The sequence below is a fragment of the Lonchura striata genome, chromosome 7 (assembly GCF_050655825.1).
Source record: "Lonchura striata isolate lonStrDom1 chromosome 7, ASM5065582v1, whole genome shotgun sequence".
NCBI classification, from domain to species: domain Eukaryota; kingdom Metazoa; phylum Chordata; class Aves; order Passeriformes; family Estrildidae; genus Lonchura; species Lonchura striata.
In genome coordinates this window covers 22,095,469-22,114,064 of record NC_140709.1, presented here as the reverse complement: position 1 = coordinate 22,114,064, position 18,596 = coordinate 22,095,469, and the positions used below count along the sequence as shown (strand labels likewise).

General features: G+C 51.6%; 3 protein-coding genes across 3 annotated transcripts; all 3 read right to left on the bottom strand.

Annotated features, from left to right (window-relative positions):
- Positions 1–624: 624 nt before the first annotated feature.
- HOXD11 (homeobox D11) lies at positions 625–2,425 on the bottom strand. Its single transcript, XM_021552402.4, has 2 exons — positions 1,751–2,425; positions 625–1,177 (listed from the first exon to the last, which is right to left on the bottom strand). Exons 1-2 carry the CDS (start codon positions 2,355–2,357, stop codon positions 942–944), a joined length of 843 nt encoding a protein of 280 aa, XP_021408077.1. The 5' UTR covers positions 2,358–2,425; the 3' UTR covers positions 625–941.
- A 5,621-nt stretch (positions 2,426–8,046) lies between these two features.
- HOXD12 (homeobox D12) lies at positions 8,047–9,714 on the bottom strand. Its single transcript, XM_021552430.4, has 2 exons — positions 9,146–9,714; positions 8,047–8,812 (listed from the first exon to the last, which is right to left on the bottom strand). Exons 1-2 carry the CDS (start codon positions 9,705–9,707, stop codon positions 8,574–8,576), a joined length of 801 nt encoding a protein of 266 aa, XP_021408105.1. The 5' UTR covers positions 9,708–9,714; the 3' UTR covers positions 8,047–8,573.
- A 2,937-nt stretch (positions 9,715–12,651) lies between these two features.
- HOXD13 (homeobox D13) lies at positions 12,652–16,858 on the bottom strand. The gene is made up of 2 exons (XM_021552434.3): positions 16,153–16,858; positions 12,652–15,378 (listed from the first exon to the last, which is right to left on the bottom strand). The coding sequence occupies exons 1-2, from the start codon at positions 16,856–16,858 to the stop codon at positions 15,128–15,130; spliced, it is 957 nt and encodes a 318-aa protein (XP_021408109.2). The 3' UTR covers positions 12,652–15,127.
- Between the last annotated feature and the right edge of the window lie 1,738 nt (positions 16,859–18,596).

Below are 18,596 nucleotides of genomic sequence, written 5' to 3'. Positions count from 1 at the left end.
TCTTCGCTAACAAGTAAACACTCATTGACGTTGGGGATTCTGGGCTTATTTGGAGCCTGACCAGTTAAACGAAAAGCCTTTTTCGTTGTTTATAGTAATGGTAACACCATCAGAAGTGATGGTCTGCAGACAGCCATGTTGGCTCTGTCTCACAGCGAACGGGGAAGGTACGCATACCTACAAAGAAGAGTTAGGCATCTGAACTATAACTTAATTAAAATGCTTTCTAAATAACCCGGGTAGGCTTCCTCACATTATTATTTAACTGAACTTGGCTCTAGCCCGGAAAACGCTAGGATACTTCGGGGATGGAAATCCATACAGTCCACGGAAGTTATAACCTTAACTTTACTAGAAACCATTTATTCACATGAAAAAGACAGTGGCCCATGCTTTTGGGTGACAATTGAAACATATATATATATATATTTTATATATAGCGAGCGTACATTTACCATCTCTTAAATAAACCGCATTCACTTAAAGGGAGGAAAGTGTTATCCTAGCTCAAAAGCAACAACAGAGACCCCCCCCCCCACCCCGAACTCAATGAATTGTAAGCAACAACTACCAGACACACAGCAGGTCCATTGCTGGCACTGTGGGAGAGGAAAAAAAAAGCACCTTTGGCGAAAAACACTCGAGAGTGGACAGTTGGATTTACCCTAGTTTCCCCTTATCAGGAATCTGCTCCGCCAAGCCCCGAAATCTCCAGTGGCCATTCAGTGTGGGGAGTTGCACATGAAAATGAAACTTTGAGTTCCGCAGGGTGGATGTGTCAAGTAAACAAATTAACTTTTGCATTCAGATAGTAGGTCAGAGAGACCGGTGTATTCTTTGTTTTCCTTTTTTCTTCCTGTTCTCTTGCTTTCTTTTTTAATATTTTTTTTCTTTTTCCTTTTTCCTTTTCCTTTTTTTTTTTCTTTGTTTTGTTTTGTTTTTCAAAACAAGGGATTCCCTGTGAAATATTGGAGTCGATCTCTGTTCAGTTTCTTTTCTTTCATCCTTCGATTCTGGAACCAGATTTTAACTTGCCGGTCAGTGAGGTTGAGCATTCTGGACAGCTGCAGTCTCTTCTCTTTGTTTATGTACACGTTGAAGAAAAATTCCCGTTCCAGTTCTCTTATCTGATATTTGGTATAGGGGCACCTCTTTTTCCTTGATCGCTGGGGAATTGCTGAAATTCAAGAGAGAAGAAACTGATTCTCGCTGTTGCTACGAACATGCTCAGCTAGGGTTTGATCAGAGACTTTGATAATATCCCATTGCCTGCAAAGCAGCCCTCTAGCACTTCAAAAAATATTCCTGACGCTTATAATCTCCGGGTGACTTAGCAAGAAAAGCTAATATTTCCCAACTTCTCCTTAAAAGAGCGCTCTTCGAGCAATACAGAGAGATATTTAAATGGGCTGGAAATTTTCCAAGTTTCTCAAACTCCTCTCACACACACCCCCCGCCCCAAACAAACGAAGATCTTAAGCTCTAAACCGAAGGCAGCTCTGAACACTACCTGTGAAATCTCTCCGTCTCCCCCCGATGAATCAACAATTTAATAACAATTAATATCCTCTTCCAAGAATACCTTAAGCCCACCTAAATTGGTTTCCTATCGTAAACACGCTTTACAACGGTAAAGGAAATCTTATAGGATATATAAAATCCTTTGGATGCTTATAAAATTGCACATAAAATGCGGCTTGACAAAGTGTTGGCCTTGTACTCTTGCCCCCAATTTACTACTGATACCTACCTGAACTGTTGCTCTTCTCTGCAACAGCCTCACCAGAAGGGGAATCGGCGCTGTTTGCTGGTGTCACTTTCTTCTCCTGGCTGGAAGGTGTTTTACTGCAAGTGCTGTTCTGGGCTTTCAAGTCGCCCTTCTCTGCGTCCCCCTCGCTCTCGGAGTGTTGCTGGTACGGGGGTCCGGGGGCTGTCTCGTAAAACTGGTCGAAGCCTTGCGGCAGGATGCCGTTCCTCCCCACCGAGCTGTAGAAGTTGGAGGCGGCGGGAGACGGTCCGTGGTGGCCGCAGACAGGGTCCGTTTTGAACAACATTTCCGTCCTCCTGTTCGCAGGCTGCAGAAAGTCTCTGTGCATCACCTCTTCAGCTGAGTAATAAGGAGCATAACTGCCCCTATACTGCCATTTGCTGCGCTCTAATCCGTATTCCCTGAATGCTACTTCGCGCACAGGTTGAACATGAGGTAAATTAGAAGAATAAGGAAAAGTCATTTGACAGGACGACGATTGAGACAAAAAAGAAGGTTTCGTCGAGAAATCTGAGGGTGAGACGTAATAGGCGCACCCTGGCAGATACATATTGGATGTGCCGTGACTGCAATCGTCAAACTCAGTCATGTCTTCCTTTTTGCGATTGCAAGCAACCAGGAGGCTTCAATGCATTGAACAAGATCCATCTATTGCACAAGAGGGTTTGGACAGGATCAACTAAGAAAAAATCCCCACCGTGTGCTGACGTGCAATTCATCTTGATTGATTCTAGTGGTAATTATGTCACGTGACGCGATGTAGAAATGTCCTTATATCTATATCAGCCCCTCGGAAAGGCTCCTAAGATCTCTCCAAAGAGCCCTCCCAGCACGGGGAGGCGAGCGCGCCGTTTGTACAAATATAGCCGGTTTTAAGTCTCATCCTTTCACCAGGCGATGTGAGACACACGTAGGTGGTGCGGATCACCTGGGGCCGCGCCGCCCGGGCAGGCGCCTGCCCACCGCCGGAGCCCGGCGCGGAGCCCCGCGGCGCGCAGCCCCCCGCCCGCATCTCCGCCCGGCCTCCCGGGCAGCGAGGGGGGAGCACTGCCACCGGCGGGGGAGGCAGCCCCCGGAGCGAGGGCTGGGGGCTCACGGACGGGCACCCCGGCTCGGAAACGTGATCGCTTCCTCCTTAGAGGGAGCGATACTCTCCGGCCGCCGCTCAAGCAGATGATGAGCGGGTTGACTCAGGAAAGCCAAGTCCCATTCACACATTCGAGTCTACGACCGGATCTGCCCGCCCGGCTCCTACAATCCACAGTTGGCATCAAAACCGGTCACGAAATTCAAAGCCTCAGTTTCGATCTCCTCGTTTTCCCTCGCTTATAAGCCCAAACACTGCGCACTTGTGTCAGGGCGCCAAACTGAAATGAGAAATACGCAAACAGAACATCTCTCAGCAGCCGGATTTACGAAAGGGAGATACTTTCGGGCTCTCTATAAGGCAGAGGGCTATGGCAGGAAAAGAAGTCCACCAAGCACAGTTTCCTTGGGAAGCAGAGCAGCAGACAAAGTGACCTCTGTTCTCCTGCCTCCAACTCCCACCAAAATGTTCATTTTCATTGGAAGGGAAAAGCAAGACTTGGGAGCTGGCGACACGCACAGCAGCCGCCAGCCCCGCTCCCGCCCTGCCTTCGAGGGCTCATTTTTCTGCCAATTTTCCTTTTTTCCTTAAAATATGATATTATACAGACAAGCACAAACAGGGCCGCAAAGGTTGAAAAGAGAGGAGAATAACAAATACACCAGCAATAGCCCTATACTCGACCAATTCCTCATTCCAGCGACATTTGCCAGCTTTCCATGGGAATGTTTTTTTTCCGCCACTGTACCGCGTAGCCAGGTTAGGTCCATCACATGTCGCTCTCCAAATAAAGCCGGTCTCTGGGCGAGCTCCCCAGGCCGGCACGGCCGCCTCCGGACCCCCCAGCAATTCCCGGGCGGAGGCTCCGGCAAGTATCCGGCTCGACAGGCCCCGTATCACCTCCACGAGGCACCTCCGGGTCCCCCAGCAAGCGGAGAGCCCGACAGGTGGGGAGCCGGCCCCACAGAGCCCCGGGCAGGCGGGGAGAAGGCCCGTGGGCTCCCCGGCTCCTCGAGGCGGCCGTGCCCGCTGAGGGCTCGGCTCCGCTGCTACAGGAGCCTCCTGCTCGCCCTCGGCTACGCCGTGCGGAGCGGCTGCGGGGGCGGGAGCCCCGCAGCCCGGGCTGCGCCCCGCACCCTGCCCCCCGCCCCGCCGCCGCCACCGCCACCGCCACTGCCCCTCCTGCATCCCCTGGCTCCCCAGAGCAGTCGAGGGCTACCCAAGGGGCTTCCATGCCGCAGCCCAGCTAGCCCTTTCTAAAATGTAAAGACCAAAGCCAGGCAGATATTATGGAGCTCATTCGTAACGCCCCCACCACCGCCGCCTCTTTCTTTCCTTTTCTCTTTTCTTTGTACAGTTGGATTTTTTTTTCCTTTGGTGCCTCACTCGCAAAACACCTCAAACGCCACTCATTGCACTCAGCAGATAGACTCTTGCAAGTTGCAAATTATCACTAGAAATCAAAGCACAGAACCATCACTCCCTCCCTTAATCGGCTTCCAAGCCCTCTCGATTCTGCTGCAACAGAAAAAACAACCTCCCAAAAATGATGTCTGCGCAGTTAAAATGGCTCCTGTGTCACTAATTACCCTGAACCTTGCAGCAAAGCAGGGCAGGGCTCCGTTCGGATTGTGCCCCCCCCCCCCCCCCCCCGGTTTCTGATCGCCTATCTCGTCACCAGAGATGGTTCTGGAAACCTATGGAACTTCATTTTCTCTACCGTTCAAACAACTAATTGCGCCTTAGCCAGAATATTTCACCTTCTTTTCGATGCAACAAGGCTAGCATCAATTAAATTTTGGCGCAGGAGCCAACCGGTTTCAACTAATTCAAGTTCAAAGACATGGCGACGATTTGTTAGTATGAAAGCTCTTTTAGGAAACAGTCCTTTAAGAAACTATATAATTTGGGAAATGTAAGACCAATATCACAGCAGAGACCCGCTGGAATAAGGCAGAGCTGGGGGTCCCCGTTTGCCAGAGCGTTTTCACCCTGGGGTCGGTACCAGCCCAGCTCTGAACAGCACAATAACAGCCAACAGCCCCCCCCCGCCTTTTTTTTTTCCTTTTCCCCTTAAACAGATTAAATAGCATCGAAACATAAATGCACATCATGTACACAATCAGGCGAATACTTTACCGTTAGGCGTCTTGAAACATCTGCAGTCGTTGCCTGGAATCACCAAGTATTCAGGTCCAAGAGACATTTCCGAATGCTCTCCGTGGAAATTAAGGCGACTTGCGTAACGTTTAGGCTTAAAAATATACCCGGTCCGGCTGGAGAAGATGCGGTATTTTTGTGCCACCCAAGATAAGACACTAACTTGACCTTAACTTTGTTATGGCGCCCCTAGTATCTGGAGAACGTGAACAGACACTGTCTGGCAGCTCTCGTAAAAACCGACTGGAGAAGAGATTCTGAGTCATTTCATTTATTGCCACTACAGTTCTGCAAGAAAGCTTTTCCTCTCTGCCAAACTTTAATTATTTATGCTCTTTTAGGAAGCACAAAGGCATCCAGAGCCATTCCCAACAAACCAAGTTGCATTCGCAGCCTTATCAAAAGAGGAGGGATGGAGAGCCTCCTCGAAGGGCTTTATCACGTTTAGGCTGCGGTGGAAATGCAAAGATGTTTATGTTTGAGAAAATAAAGGGATGAACCATCGCCTGCATGCTGCGGAGGGACGCGGACGCGGGCGCAGTAAGCGAGTGCCCGCCGCCCCATCCCGCCCCGCATACACCCGCAAAGCCGGTACAGGGGGCACCTGATAAGACACCCGAAATAATCCAGTGGAAGGGCGTGGAGTACATCCACTTCACTCGGGTGCATCTCCTGCACGCCCAGCCGGCGTGTTCCACACGCCTTGCACACATGTGCCCAGGGGACAGCTCGGGTGGGTGTGCACAGGCAGAGCCGCACAGGCAGGGCGCGCCCCGCGTCTGCAGCTCTGCCACGCGTGTGTGCCTCCCCACGCCCGAACCGCTGCCCTCACCCACTGCTTCAGAGGAAGGGATGAAACCTGGAGTATGGGCACGCGTGAAATCATGCACCATTTTCTGCCGCCGGTGTGTCCGGGCACAGTATGAGCCCACAAACACATACGTCTGAGTGTGCACACGAGGTTACACACAACGGGCACTGCTGAAATGAGCGCTTCTATAGATACACAAGCACATACAGAGATACATGATACACAGACTTTCTCAACAAACCGCAATTTAGATCCTACCTCCTCTGCCTTTTCTCTTTCCGTAGGCGATTTAGACTAGGAGCTTCACAATAAGCCATCATCGTGGATCAGATGCGTTTAATAAATAATATATTGCCTTTCACATATTTCCATCCGAGGTTCCTCTTCGGATTTCATATCACCCATGTAATACAGAGACGGGTTGTACTGGGGAGGACTAGGATAGGGAAGGACAGAGCAATGGGTCAATCTCTCATGACTGTAGCCGTCTGAGTAGTATTCCAGGAGAGGGTAAGAAAAGGGGCTTTATCTGGTTTTTTGCTCTTCTCCTGGCTTGCATCATTGGGGTTGCGCCTAGTTTTTTTAATTAGAGAATGCCACTGGATGAAGAGACCATCATTGTCCGCAATGCGTCAACTCCCAGCACAGACGCTGAAGGCAACCAAGATTTGGAGGGACCCAGGAATGGTTCCTGTGGCTGTGGATGGCTGGGTGTGCATCCCTTGCCCCCGGGGAGCTGTCACCCGGCAAGGCTTCATCCCCGTCCCCGCTTTCCTACTGGCAGCCACCCCGTCATGAGCGAGGTAGGGTTTTATCTGCATTGGGCAATGCGGGCAGTAAGAGTGGTGACAAATGCTGCGGGCTGGTTTTCCTTCTCCCCCCGAAACACCACCCAAGCGTTACCTTTGGGGCTCCCTGGAAAGCTTTCGGGAAAATGGCTACGTCTCTGCCTGCCTAGGAATCCGGGATTTAGCTCCAAATTAATCTGGACTACCGTGCCCTCTTGAGCAGTACTTGCAAGCACAAGAGTGAGGAGGAGCAAAGTTCAAATATGATTCTTTATGAAATAATGAGTTTATTGCCTTTGGGAAGGCTAGAGCCCCGTGTAAGTAGGCATCAGTTTTGTGACGTTCCTTGCGGTTGTTTAGACTTTTTATATACACCACAAACAACCATATCTGAGCGTATTTCACTAGGCAGAAAAGAAGGCAGCCTCTGCCAGCCCAATTATTGTTACTGTTGGGAGCCGTGGAAATGATCTTCGTTAAGAAATGAAGACTTAGGTTGAAACTGCAGCCAAAAGGCATTTTAATACGGACCTATAAATCCGTTAGATTTTTCTTTTAGAATTCATATTCTGAGGTATTAGACTAGGGGCAATGAGTAATTTCCTCGGGCCTTGGAGCCCTGGCCAGTCTGACTGCCCTGGTGTTGCAGAGGCCGGCAGCTCTCGGCAGAGAAAGCCTCTCATCAAGATGCGGGAAAAATCGATCTGATTGTCATCCCAAAACAGTTATCAAACGTCTTAGACACTGCTACCAGTCCCTCGGTTGGGTTATCTTCTGAGGTTTCTATCTGGGCGAAACCCCGAACCGATTCTCACTTTCCCCCTCATAGAAATCTATTATCTCTTTTCCCTCATGCAGAAACGGCCATGAGGACTGACTGGTGAAACAATCGGTCCCACCAAAACCTCCGTGTTGTTCCGACTCCTGTGCCTGCAGCACCTCGGGGTCAGACGTGGGCCCCAGCCTCGCCCCAGCCGCTCTGAGCCCGGGCCTCTGTCCCGGCACCGCCCGCTGCCTTTCGCCTGCTGGGGCAGCGCTTGGACAAGGCCAAAGTCAGGAGCGCTGCAAGGGCAGGGCCCGGCCCGGCAGCCGGGGGAGGCCCCGGCGCCCGACCCCGCGGGCCCTGCGCCGCCGCGGGACTCCGCGCTGGCCCGGAGGCGGCTGGCGCACGGCGAGGGGAGAGGGGCGCTTTTTCCCGAGAGAGGAACCCCTGGAGCGGCCCTGCCCGCGGGCGCACCGGCGCCTCCCGGCCGCGCTGTGCCGTCGGGGCGGGCCGCCCCGGCGGAGCGGGGCCGAGCGGCCGCGGCTGAGCCGGCGCTCAGGTTACGCGGGCCTTGCGCGGGTGTCACGTGCGCTCTCCGCCGGGCTGCGGTCGGATCTGCGGCTCCGGAGGCTGGCGGGGGGGAGGGTGGAAAGGGAAAAAAAAAAAAATGAAAGAAGAAGACTAAAGAAAAAGGTTTATTTGCTAACCACTTTCCCCATCGCTGCTCGAGCAGGTTACTCCAAACCACAAAACAAGCCGGCGCCGCAGGATCGCCCTGGCGTGCAGGGCAGCAGATGAAGGGAGCAGCCGGGACTCACAGAGCTGACGTCTTTAACTAGGCGTTATTCCTTTATTTTGCTGCAAAATGGTGTTTACATACAGATAAGAGATATCGATCTTAGTTTAGCAACGCTTGTTCTCCGGGGAAAGAGAGGGTGGGATGCAGGACAAAATCTATATAAATGGAGAAAGAAAGGTAAAAAGCTGATAATACATGTTTCCGTGCTGGTCCGGCTCGTCTTCTTCGTCTTGGCTAAGAACTCAGCGCTGCCTATTTAGGCAGGGATCCTACGCGTTTCGAGAATTTGGTTTAAATGGTAAAAAGACACACTCCCCGCGTTTCTCTGGCGCGTACGCTCTACTCTAGGGGTGAACACTCCGGGCACAAGTTCATGCAGGAACGGACGGACTCTGCTCTAGTACATAGAAAGAGCCTGCTCTCGCATTACTACTCTTTTCTTTTTCATCCTCCGGTTCTGAAACCAAATTTTAACTTGCTGATCGCTTAAATTCAGTCTGTTTGATAGTTCTTTCCTCTTCTGTCGGTTAATAAACTCATTGAGGAGAAACTCGTTTTCCAATTCAGCAATTTGTTGTTTTGTGTACGGTTTCCGTTTCTTTCTTGATCTCCCCTGGGTGGGGCACCAAGGCAAACCTACAACAAATACGTCGATAGTTTAGTGGATCAAGTCTGGGTATGCAAATATAGGAATATGGGGAAAAACAAAACAAAACAAAACAAAACAAACCCCAAACCAAAACCCTAAGATAGGAAAAAACCAAAACCGCAAGATATCAAAGCTAAACTAGGTCGGAAAACTGGGCAAAGGACATCTGACAGCACAATTTCTATCTAACATCCAAGTCAGATTAAGCGACTTTTGCTCCGAAATAGTTACAGGGAGGGTTACAAAGTAATTACAGGCATCTTTTAAAAAGAACGTATAGCTAGGTCGCTTCTAACTAAAGCGAGATATTTAAGGCATACCATCCTGCACTGAAGGTCTGAGGCATGACTGGACTGCTGAGGGCTGAACTGTCAGGTTCAAGTTGACGGGATTCTTGATGTCCTCCTTTAAGCTTGAATTGCAGGAATTAACTTCAAAAAGAGTAGCCGAGCTATGCAAGCTTCTCTGCAGGCTCGAGTGGTCATACTTTACGGGCTTTAAGTTGGCTGTGTGAGTAACAGTTGGGTCATTTGCAAAAGATTGCCTCTGCCTGCATCTCTCCTCTTGTTTGGAGCTCGTATCGTGGGCGTAATATTTATTGTTGTCTTCCAGGCACTCCTTGCTGCCGTTGGAGCTGATGTTGATTGGAACGGAGCCGGGGAGGTAAGGCTGCGCCGCGCCGCCGAACGCGTGGCTCTGCGGCTGGGCTGCGCACGAACTTGAGCAAGTCCAGGGGATCGAGCTCCGGGGGTAGGAAATGGTGGGCAGAGCCGCCAATTGACTGCCATTAGCCCGCAAATTAGGAAAATAAAAGGAATCTGGCGATTGCAAATTCAAGAGAGAACCAACGTAGCCAGATCTGTAGAGACTGCGATCACACATTTCCAACAAAGGACTTCAGCTGTTCTTACAGCGGTATTTAGTTACAACAGGGAATAAGCGGAAAGCCTGAAACGATTGGACGAAACTTTGCAGACAGGTTCTTCAAAGCCGGTAATTTCAGCACCGCCTCCAGCGACCGAGCCACAGAGTCCCCCCCTCCCCACCCTTTTTTTTTCTTTTTCTTCACCCCCACTTTTAAAAAGTCTTATGATAACACTTGAAATATGAAAATATCGAGCTCGCAAGGGGGAGGGGAAACCATGGTCTCTGCTTCTATAAAAGTGGCCGGGGCGGGTTGGCAGAGCTGCGGCGCCAGTGGAGAGATGAGCGGAAAACAAACATTTGCCGAGAGGACAGGGCAGCCCCGGGCGCAGCCCCCGTGCCGGCGGTGTCCCCCGGATGGCAGTGCTCGCCGGCCGGCAGCACCCTCCGGGCCAGAGCGATAGCCACGGTAAGAGTGAGCACCGAGGACTGCAAATAACTTGTGATGTCTGTAAGATGTGGATGTTTAGGGCATACGTAGGTGCTTGTGCCCCTAACTGCATGATATGCATCTGCATATGCGTGCAAATAGAGTCTTAATCGATCGGCTATTACCGGGATCGTCATTCTGGCACACCAATGGCCAATATTCTCTTAGGTCCGCACGTCTGACCTTTTTACCCCTTTTTACCCCTTTTGCCTTTCATCTTCACTTGGAAGCGCTTATAGGCAAACAACGCTTCTAAAATTCGGAATCTGTTTTGTCTTTGAAATACAATCAAACAAACACCAACAAACAGAGGATAACAAGAGCAACAACACGGAATTACCTGGGCAACCCTCTGAGATTAAATAAATAAATAAACAAACAAATAAAATCAGAAGACTTCAAGAAAGAAAATGCCAGGGTCTGCTCTTCAGCAGGGAGGGTGTGAATGCAGCAGCGGGCAGAAGGGAGAGTCAGCCTGTGTGTGAGGAGTTTTTCCTCTAATAAGAAGAGAGTAATCCCTTACTGTTGTATTACTATGTTATTTTGGGGAGTTACACATATTTTTATATTTTTGATTGACCAAACAAGAGCCCATATATTCCATTATCTCTCTCATTTCCCCACAGCCCCAGAGTTATTAAAATCATGTCTGAGAGCATCCTCACAGGAGGTTGCTCGTGTCCTTTCCCAAACCATGCTGTTCGTGAGACAGAGAAGAGGCAAGGCCCCGTGTGCTGCACCCGAAGGCCCTGGCAGGGGGCTGGAAGGCTCGGGAAGGAGTGGGGTACCCATGGGCTCCGCGCTCCCACCACCTCACAGATCCGCGGGACGCTCCGGAGGCCGATCCGCCTCGGACCGGGAGTTGCTTTCCTCGGCCTCTTTCCCAAGATCTCCCCTGGTGTGTGCGAGTCCGGCATCAAGTGAAGCCCTAATGCCCGGACTTTTCCACTTTCATTACCTCGGTTAAAAACTTGAACCTAGTTAGCATGTAGGGTTAATTTTCCCTGTTATTATCCTCTTAATCACAGTTTTAATCTTGGTTTTATTTCTAAGGCGAGATCAGAGACGCTGCCCTTCTTGACATTGTCCTAATCAAATTCATCTTTCTGTTTAATGGGAAATTGAGGGAAATTCTGCAGTAATTTCATTGCCCTGGAAAAAAAAATCTTTAAATGATTGCTCTCTCCTAGACCACACAGGACCACACAAGCACCGCTGGAGGATATTGCTGACCATTGCCTTTAATTTTTATTGTTTGAATTATGTCTACCAATTGAATCTCCCTCTTATTAGCTGACTTGTATTCTAACTTTGTGTTCCCTAAGAAGATGGGCAATATTTTTTTTTTTCATAATTGTCTTTTACGAAACAGCTGATTTTCGGTTCTTGGAAGAGAAAAGGAACATTCAGTTCAAAGGCTGTATTTTTGTCCGCAATAAACACAAGGAATGGATGTGAGTTCCCAGTTACCGGAAAGAAAGGTGACACTTCAAACTAACTTTTATGAGGTTAGAGAACACAGAGCTTTCAATTAATATTCAACTCATTTGTAATTGCTAATTCATTTTAAAAACTAAAAATAAAGCAAGAAAATAAAAAAGAGCATAATAAAAACTTGAAATAGCTGGAGACACAGTTACGGAAAATGTTTAAATCCACATGGAAAAACATTTACAGAAACATCGTGTTCCAGAGGCGGCTGGCCTCGGAGCCGAGGCGAGCGGGGTGGAGTGGAAGGAGAGCCTCGTACGGGCTTGTGCTGCTTTTTCCAGCCACAGCCAGCTGCTGCTTTGGGGGCGGCGTGTTAATGCCTCGGGTGTCCCCCCGCCTGTGTCTGTACAGGAAATATCACCACTGAGAAACAGGGCGACCCGGAGGCCTGCTTTCACACGCTCCTTTCCTCTTTTCCGCTTTTTTTTTTTTTTTTTTCCCCTTCCCTAGTTTTTAAACAGGCGTCCGGATAGGCCTGGACATCAGAGCTGACCACAGGCTGTAATTGCACTGGCACAGTCTCGCAGTTTGCCGCCGAAGGGCGCTCTGCGTGTGCCCGGGCAGCCTGCCTTGCCCGCCGGTCGCTGGGCGGCGCGGCGCCGCAGCAGAGGCCGCCCTGCCTATGCCCGGGGCCGTCCAGGAGATGGCAGGATTGCCTCAGACATGGCCGGGAAAGAGCGCTGCCCGACAGGCGCCCGGCGACGCGCCGCCGCGCACCGCGCATTTGCGATTCGCTTTGTCGAGGTACATGTTAATTGTCTGCAATAACGTGCGCTACATTTCAGACGAGCCATCCTACCCTTTTCTCTAAACATGGGCCCGTGCGGCCGCCTGCAGCTGGGGCTGTGCGGCTGCAGCCCGGCCCGGGGCCACGTGCTGCTGATGTGCTGAAGAGCCCAAGCTGAGGCCAAGGAGGGCTTGAACAAGGCTCACCGATGCCCCAGCTCCAGGCATTGGAGCTCAGCCGGTGGGCAGGGGGGTAGATGTGCGTCTCATCTCCCTCCTGCCTGTAGCTGTTGGCTTCTTGATGATTCTGCACGTTCTTAGAAAACTATAAGGCAACTCCTCTCCATCTGGTACCGATTTGCCAGACAGTTCGGGTTTCCTTCTGCCCGAGGAAGGCGGCTTTGGCTCGGCAAACTGCGCCTTCTGAAGGCACGGAGCCCGGCAAAGCCAAAGGTTAAACCTCGAAGGAGGGAGAGAACGGCCCGCGATGGCTCCGCGGCCAGGAAATAAAACAGCTCTGGCAGTGCCCGGCCGGCCGTCTGCAGGGAGACCCGGTGGGAGGAAAAACCTCTGTAGAATTAATGGCAGTATGTGTGGGTGAGTGGGGGTGCCAAGGGGGAGAAGACAAGAATTTAAAACATTCGGAGAAAAGAAGGTTGCATCAGCAGAGAGGGCTGTTCCAGGCACGTAAATGATGAGCAGCACGAGTGTCCTTTTATACTAGAATTAAACAAAAATGCGCTTTGCGATAAAATCTGAACTGCTCAGAAATGGACTTTTTTCGTCCTTGCAGGGAAAACAAACGCCATGAACGTGCGAGCAGAGTAGAAAGGGGAGGGAAGACGGAGGAGGAGGCGGAAGGTAACCTCCCGATGGAGCCAGCCGGCTGCGGAGAAAACGGAGTGGCATCGCTCCGGGCCGGCCGCCGGGGAAGCGGCAAGTGCCGGGACGATTTGGAAATGGAGAACAAAGGGCGGCGGGCCGCCCTCGGCCGCCAGGCACAGGAGCAGGACTCGGAGGGAGAGGGGAGACACAGCCTTTCGTCTGCTTCCCACGCCCTGTATTTCTCGCCGGCAACATTTCTTTCTCATTAAAACCCTTTTCTGTCGACAAGGCACTCTCCGATGCTTTCCCCCATCCTTTAATACGCGTCTCATTCTATCTACCTCTCATTTGCCAGGAACGGCGTCCTGCGTCCCTGAGAGGATCCCAGGCAAATGAAACCCCCTGCAGCAAAAGAAGGCGAATTTCTTTCTTTTTATATACAGCGAAAAGAAATAGTTTTATTAAAGATTCAGGAAAAGATTTGCAATATCGTTAACAGCTTGGAAATTCAGATTGCATTTCCAACACAAAGTAAAAGCTGACTTCAAGACACATTTTCAAAAAATAGTTTACGGAGAAATAGGCTTATCGTGTCTTACCACATACAAGGGTAATCAAAATATTTAGAGCAATAGTATATTATAATAAATTACACTAGTTTGGAACACATTTTAATAATTAGAAGAGGCACATTAACAGAGAGGTTACCGCTTCTCTCTCCTAGTTGTTGATTAGCGTGTCTGATCACCCTGTGTATATCATATCATGCACACTAGATTTGAAAGAATTTTTAAAATCGACAAAATCTTAGGCTTTCGGCCCATATAAATTATGGCATCTTTTGAATTTCCTTATTTATTGCTTCTGTCATTAACACCCGTTTAGTTTTGTAAATTAAAACCTAGCAGTGACCTTCGCTTGTCCATCAGGAAGTTTTTCGGCGTGAGGAAGTAGAAGAGTCTTGGGCTGGTGCAGAGGCAGAGCGGGCAATTCCCGGCAGGTCCGTGCACGCCTCTGTAGCGCAGCGTGTCCCCTGGCCGCAGGGCGGGCCGGCCAACCCGCCTGCCGAAGCGCTGCCCCAGGCGCCGCGACTGCGCCTCCGCGGAGCGCTCAGCCGCGCAGCCTGGCACACGGGGTCTTCCCTTTTTCAGCCGGGGCTCCTTTTCCAGCCGGGCAGCGTGCGCTCCTTGCACTGAAAATGAAACTGCGGCGGATAAAACCCGCAAACCCAAGCTCAGCCTCAAACCTGCAGAACGGGGAGCGCGGTGTGACATGCCTGCGATTCTATGCCCCGCAACAGCTCGGAGAGGTTCTCTCTTCCTCGTCCAAGTAATTTAAATTTCTGCTGCAGCCAGTAACCCTCCACGCAATTCTCTCCGGGTCCCAGTGGACCGGACAAGTTTGGCAGAAGCCGGGCGCTGCCACGGGTCTGTATTCCGGATTTCGTGTATTTCCGACTGATTTATTTTTTTCACTCGGCGTGTTTTGAAGTTTACGATACCAAATCAAAACTGACACTGTCTGGCACTGTCTGTTGCTCAAAGGAAAAAAAAAATAATCACAGAATACCCCCCAAAGACTTAAGCATTATAAAAATTATAACTTTTACCGTTCAACATATTTAAATTCGTTTATACTGGCCTAGAGGGAAGAACAGAAAATATAATTAATATTAATATTATAATTATTTTCAAAAAGAAGAAACTATAATTCAATTCAAGACTTGTCAACACTCCCTTACACTGAGAGAAAAACGCTGACTTTCACGGGAAACAATTCCCGAAATTTCGCCACCACTGGAAGGACAAAAAAAAAAAAAAATTAAATATATTTTCAAGTCTTTTCAAAAGTCTTTAGCTGGTGGTAGATTGAGTTTATATTTTCATCACTGTCCGCAATGAATGTATCAGGATACATTGTCTTTCAGTTTGGAGACTATTTTCTTATCCTTCACCCTCCTGTTCTGAAACCAAATGGTAACTTGTCTCTCAGACAGGTTTGTGGCTGCGGATATCCTTCGCCTCTTGTCCTTGTTAATGAACTTGTTAATGGCATATTCATTCTCGAGTTCTTTAAGCTGCAGTTTTGTATACGGCACTCGCTTCTTTCTCCCACGCCGGTAGACACACATATCGGGCTGGTTTAGTGCAACGTCCCCTATTGTAAAAGACATTATGTGAAAAATCAGAATTTTATTACAGGCTTTTAAAGCTTAACCGATACTTGTTGGGCACTGGTTTTCATGGGCAAATAAATAATGCCGGGTTGTTTACAGTTTATTATTATTTACACTGCCACATTATTTGCACTCTAGTAAAGCACCACCAAAACTTTGATGGACTGTCATCACTTTTCAGGCATGCATCGCTAACCGAGCATGCAGGGGGGCTGAGAGTGGGTCGGTGCTGGCAGCGCACACACAGAAATCGCTTTGGTGAGAGTTTCCCGGGTTTGTTTGCATGTGGTTTGTGCCTCTGTGCCCTCACTGCTCGCGGTCTCTTAAGTGCTCTCGGGGCCGCCGGATCAGTCGCCAGCCGGAGAGGCAGAGGAGAGCAAACCTTCGAGCCACCGTCCCGCAAACTTCAAACGCGCCTATGAACCCGGCCACCGAGGGAAGCAGCGGGACAAGGAGCCCGAGGCCGCCCCGGCGCTCGCGGGCCGGGGCCGGGTGCCCTGGCGCTGGTGGCGGGGAGGTTCTGGGGTCAGTCCCGCGGGTATGGAAAGCAGAGGGTGAGGATTTTCTCGGGGGTAGACGGCCGAGGGGGGAATGAGGAAAAGAGAATATCCACCGCCCCCACCCTGCTGTATGCGTGTCTGTGCAGCGTGTCCAGCTCGGCAGGCCGCCCCTGCAGCCCGGGGGCGGGGGAGGGGACGGGAAGGCGGAGGAGGCGCGGGGGTGTTCTGCTCAGACCATTTCTCCCCCTCTCGTACCTGGAAAGGACGATTTCCAGAAGTGTGAGCTCTGTGTCTGATCTTTGGCACAGTAAACCTGACTATTCCAGCCATTAGCCAGAGTCCAAGACTGATAGCCCTCCATTGATATGTATGTTTCGTGTCTCGGTTCCCCAGAGCCAAACGTTGAGACCATGTCTATGTACCCAGGAACGTGCTGGTAGGGGGTTGTATAGCCCTGGTAGAAGGACACTTCCTTTGCCCTGGAGGAGACTTCATTGGCGGGGACACTCGTGCTGGTCAAGCTGGAGACGTCCATGTACTTTTCCACGGGAAAGCCGCCAATGGAGGCATGGGGGGGAGACTTCAGGGCGTTTTGCTGTATCCCAACCCCGTGGGACATCCTGCAGCTATAGTATCCATTGCCAAAGTGATACCCATAGCCCAGCGCGGGGGCGGCGGCCGGCGTGGTGGAGCCCGGGCAGTCCTTGGTCGGGGGGTCGGGCCTCGCCGCCGCCCCCGAGCGCTCCCCTCCGCCGGCGTAGGCAAAACCCGAGGCGGCGGCGGCAGCGGCGGCGGCGGCGGCCGCTCGGCCCGTGTGCGCCGCCCCGAAAACGGGCGAGGAGAGAAAATTACGGCACTGCCCGGGGGCTCCGCCGCCGCCGCCGCCGCCGCCGCCGCCGCTGCTGTCGCCGCGCAGTCCGTCCATCTCCCAGCTCGCTGCTTTGCTCATGGCCTTGCACATCGCGGGCGGCGGCGGCGGCGGCTCGGTCCCCGGCCGGGCATGATGCGGATGGTTATTTGCCTCCAACAGGTTGGATCCTGGCGGTACGTTTATAAAAACGAAGTCCAGGTTGGGAGGGGGGACCGGGGCGGGGGCGGCCGGCCCCAGATTAGTTTGCCTCAGCCCGGGGGGCTGCTCATAGGCTGCCGCCGGAACATGTGACCCTCCCGCTGCCCGCACTGCCCCTTTCGCCTCGCAGCCCCCGGTCGGCACCGGCGGCGCCCCCACCCTCTACTCCCACCCCCGCCCCGCCGCCGCGCTCCCGCCCCGCCACGGCCCCGGCGCTGGAGCGGGGGGAGATTGGGCGGGCGAGCGGCGGTGATGCCCCTCCGGACCAACCTAGGCCCCCGTTGCTTCATCTCCCCCTTCCTCCTGCCCGCGGCTTCAAAAAGGCCAGCCGAGTACCACTGGACATCTTGAGGCCGCCGGCAGGGGCCCTTTCCCCAGCCATGGACAGGGGTCTCACCGGATCCGCAGCGAGACCTTCTCCGATTCATTGTTGCCTCTGCAAAAGGGGGAAAATCCCAGCATAGTTTTTGTATTCCATCCTCCCCACCTCCCTTCTTTCCGGCGATATATGGAGTAGTTGGGCTTTGTCCTATGGGAAAAGGGGTCCCTTGGCTTCACTGAACTGTCGGTCCTTGGGAGAACCCTCCTTTTACCCACCCGCACTAACCCCCCCCCCCCCCAATATTGCTACCGGCTAGGAAAATGCACGGGGTCTGTGCGCAGCGCAAGATGGTAAACCTGGTGCTCATTAGATGTGGCTTTTTTCCCCGTGCAGTGTCAGCTCATGTCGTGGTAAGGCAGCCTAGTTAAAACGCAGAATTTGCTTACACTGACGGCTGTTCTCGTGGTGACTTCCCAAGACGGTGGCAAATCCTTCTGTCGTCTCTCTAGACTCCCACACTGAGTCGGGATGGAAATGCAGGAGCGCGAAGTACTGGAAATGGAGAAAGCTCCGAAGATGACTCCCAACTCTAGCTCCAGTCCCAGCCACAACCTCAACCACTCAACCACAACCCCAATCCCTACCCCTCTGGACCGAGTCCAGTCGCTCCGCAGTTTTGTATTGCACACTTCGCTCTCTCTTGGGCGCAGAGGGCAAGAAGTTGCTGGGGAAAGTATCAGGTTCGTGGGGAAGGACAGGGGAACACCGCGCCGCTGAAAACGATATAGCTGTGGCTGTGTTTACTGACCCTACGGAGGCTCGGGCGCATGAGAGAGGAGAGGCAGCCGCCACGGAGGTGAAACTCTGTACCGACACCATTGCGGGGCTCTGGGGGTGTCCTCGCTGAGCAGCCCGGGCAGGTGCTGGCAGGGCTCCCCGGGCGCTGGGCTGTCGAGGGATAGCTGCAGGTCCCGCAGCAGCCGCCCGTCACTCAGCCCTACTTGCAGCCGGTCTAATAATCGCCGGCGGTATGTGGAAGAGGGGTTTGGAATGACAAACGGGCGCCCATAATTACGGCACCAACCGAATGTCATAGACGAGTTCATGTTCATTAGCTCTGACCGCTTAATTGTTATTAATCTTTCATAATCAGCTAAGGAGTGAACCACGCGTGGTTACGTTTCTCTCAGTTATAAGCCGAATCAGTATTTACTCTCAGGACATTAAACCCTCCGTAATTAGAAGGAAGTTTAGTCGAAGAACAATTTTCTCACCCTTTTATGTCGCTGCAAGCGACTTTCTACCGAA